At 23.9% G+C, this 4005-nt stretch overlaps 1 protein-coding gene across 1 annotated transcript; it reads right to left on the bottom strand.

Moving 5' to 3' along the window:
- Positions 1-1017: 1017 nt before the first annotated feature.
- On the bottom strand, positions 1018-3868 carry LOC108579086 (geranylgeranyl transferase type-2 subunit beta). The gene is given in 5 exon segments (XM_017942529.1): positions 1018-1287; positions 1816-1991; positions 2609-2753; positions 3022-3378; positions 3755-3868. Coding segments are annotated over 5 exon segments (1011 nt in total). The 3' UTR covers positions 1018-1068.
- Positions 3869-4005: the final 137 nt, after the last annotated feature.

Genomic DNA, 4005 nt, shown 5'->3' with positions numbered 1-4005 from the left:
TCAAGTTGATATTGTATTATAAAAAACAGTTTTCACTATCTATGTTCACAAGTATAAAATGAAAAGATAATGAGGAAATATTATGGTAGTATTTCTACCAAATAAATATTTCAAGTATTCATAGTAATGTATACATAACAATAATAAGTTAAGTAGCAATAACAGAGTGTTTACATACTGGCAGTGATAGCATTATAATACAAATTATATTACAATATAAAAAATAATGTAATAACTGAAAAGTATAAAAAATCAAAAATTCTGTTTTTGAATAGAAGGGAATATTCACTTTACAAACTTAAAAATACTAATAAAAAATTAAAGGAATTATTATGCACTACTTTTAATGAAATTTTAACAGCAAATAGAGAAGTAAAACATGTTGGATACATATATGGCTATTTGTAAATATTTACTGGTTTATAAAATGTTTAACACGAAAAATTTAACTTTGTGAACTTCTTGATAAAATATCTGCAACTTCAAATTTATTTTACGAAAAGTATTATTCCAATGATAATGGTTATTATTCCATAATTGAATGGTTGAGTTCTAATATTGTTGATAAAATATATGCGATTTCAATAAATTTGATCTACTGCTTTACAATAAATATTCGCATTTATTGGTTTTTTCTTAATGAAGAATAGTAATTGACTTATATTCATTAGATATTATTTATATTTTTTTAAATAGTTATTGCAGCTATTTAATCTTTCAACAATTTCACATTTCTAGTAAATATACGTAGATATAATTGTACAATGTAACATGCTACTATTGATCTTTTAATAGCAAAGGCAATATATATTTTCTTTAATTTTCAATAACATGCTATACTTGTACTAAATTATATTAATAAATAAATATATATGCATATATATTATTTTACAACAATAAATAGAACAATATATTATACTGCCAGCAGAGTGAAGTAAGAAACATTAAGTCCTTTAAATAAAATAATAAATAAAACATTGATGTAAAAGTTTAATATTATATTTTCTTTTGTTGCATTATTCATAAATATCTGGGTTTAGTAAAAAGTTAATTTTCTTTCATCAAATGTCAATTGTTTTGGTCGAGTCTTGAAGGTTTTAGATGTAACCTTTGAATTACATATTCAGGCATGCAGTATGTTGGATTAATCTTTTTTAGTGGATAATCAGCGTTTAAAAGAGAAAGTGCAGTCAAGCCAAAAAGAGTGTGGAATGGATCAGCAACATCTCCTGGACGATCACTAAATCCTCCTGATTCTGTGTCTTGACATGCAAGTATAAACTTTACCTGTAAATAAATATTAAAATGAAAATTCAATAAAATTTGTTCAATTGTTTAAATAATAATAGTATGTTACTATATTACTGTAAATAACAGTATTATTTTGCAGCATTATTAAACCAAATGTTGGTTAAAATACAAATAATTCAAAATTTATTTACACATTCTAATTGTTTTTCCATATATCTATGTTGTACCATACATGCTTATAGCTAAATATAAAACAAAGAAATTAGAGATATTACAATACATCAAATATAAAAATTGTTTCTTACACAGTTAATGAATTTCAGTTGAAATATTGTGTAATCAATATTTTGTTTTATCATTTTCAAACATGGAAGATATTAAAATATTGAAAAATTAGGTAAAAATAGTTTTTTTTTCTGTTATGGTAGATTAATTACAAATTACGCATTTGTACTAAAATCAACATTACATACAGTTAAAGTATAACATAAGTATGCATTTGAAGTAGAAATAAAATAATTTTTAATGAAGACAAGGATTAGAAAAAAATATATACATACATACCAATTGCTCTTTATTAACCCAATGAAGGCGTCCTAGAATTGTAAGTGCAGAAAGAACCCACCATGAATAGCAAACATCAGGTAATTTTTCTGGTCTACCATTTAATCCTCCAGATGAAAGTTGTCTTTCACAAAGCCACCAGCTTAATTGATCTGCATCTACTAAATGAAGATTACCTAGTGACATTTAACATTTTTGTATTATTTATTTTTGAAGGAAAATTATATTTATTTTACTTTTTTCTTGTATTTCATAGCATATATGATATTCTTTTGTTAATAATTCACTAAAAGCAAGGTAATTCAATAATCTTACCATATATAATAATGATTATTAAAATGATTTCAGAGAGTTTAATTTCTCAGTTAATGAAACAACTGTTATTGTTTAGTATATATTATTATTATCATTAAATTTCATTTTATGGAATAACACTAGAATAGTTTGTATAAATATTATGTAATGTATTATTTTTCTTATTACGTAATAAAGGAAGTTTCTAAATACAGAACAATATGCTACTTCATTTAAGAACTACCGTTGAGTATAAAGTTACTTTTTAAAAAAAGTAAGATAAAAACAATTTTCATTTTATCTCATTTCACATAAAAATTGAAGAATTTGTACCTTTTATTATTTTTTTATGCACTCACTAATCCTTCAAATAGATTTTTAGTGTAAAAAAATACTCCACATTTTCAATAATATCAACTTATTCACATTATAATTATGTATGAGCAGATATTTAATTTTTATATTTTTATAAAAAATGTCAGTAATAGAATATAATTACCAGTTATCGATAAAAGTCCTATTGAACAGTAAATCATACCAGCATGACTTTCAGCCCCAGGTTTTGATCCAAAACCACCATCAAAATTCATACATTTCATTACAAATTCTACTGCTTTATCAACATCTATTGCATCCAATCGATTCTAAAACAATATTAGCACATTTTATTTTCCATTAATTTGAATTTATGCTATTTTTATAACTTGGAATATTACACTGCATCATTATTAAAGAATTATTGAAATAGCTTATAATATTTTTGACAGAATATTATGTTTACAATAAATAAGTTAACAAGTTATATTTAATAAATTACTTAATAGCTTTAGTACATATTCCTTTAAGTATTTTCATATAATAATCATCTCTTGTGCTCTTAATTTTTCAATTATATTTTCAAGTTACACTTACCAAAAGAGATAAAGTTGCTACGGCACAAAAAGAAAATCTCATATCAACTTCACCCCAGATGTCACCAGTAAAACTTCCATCTGGTTGCTGCCTTTCTTTTACATATTTTACCACTTTTTCTAAATCAATAGTGTCTAAAGCATCATAGATACAAAGTATTTGTATTGCACTCAAGGTATAGAGAATATGTGGATCATGTTGCAAACTTGCAGCTATACCACCACTTTCTGTTTGACATTGAGCAATAAATTCAAGCACCTCATTTCGATTTGTTTGTTCAAGTTTACCCATAAGATCAAGTGCTGTTAAACCCCAGTACATTCCAGACATTCTCATGTGCTCTGTCATACAATATATCTAGAATTTTGTAATATAACTAGTAAAGGTATTATTCTTTTTTACACAGAAAATAAGCTCAATTGAATTTTATATATGTAATTACTTTTTAAAGCATTAAAAATACAAAAGAAGTATTCGTATATAAAAGTTTAATCAATAAAATTATTCCTTACAAAGATTTTTGTAACAATTAATTGTACATACTATAAAATATATTGTTCAGCTAATTATTAGAACTTTATCAGTTGTAAAATATTTATTGTAGTAGATCTTGTTGATTTTATTAATCAAAATCTTTGTGAACAGTTATTATCAAATTTTTATACTGTTTACACTTCTTCTTTGTATATAAATAAAAGAAGTTTTAAAATGAAATAACAGTTATTATATTTACATATTCATCCTTATCAGTGCCATAAGAAAGTAAAAAATTTGCATGTTTTTCCAGCAGCAAGTTAGGAATTGTAGCAGGTAGTTCGATGTCATGTTTTAACACTGGCTAAATCATGAATTGAAAAATATTTTTAATAAAGATATTACACCAATAGCAATATATTAAGTATATACTGTCATTCATAATTAAATATTATAATCCAAACCTTTTTGATAAAATGCTATATAAATCTCAATTTAAAAAAAAGAAAT

This window comes from Habropoda laboriosa, unplaced genomic scaffold (assembly GCF_001263275.1).
Source record: "Habropoda laboriosa isolate 0110345459 unplaced genomic scaffold, ASM126327v1 scaffold42, whole genome shotgun sequence".
Classification (NCBI taxonomy): Eukaryota; Metazoa; Arthropoda; class Insecta; order Hymenoptera; family Apidae; genus Habropoda; species Habropoda laboriosa.
This window is presented reverse-complemented; position numbering and strand designations above follow the sequence as displayed.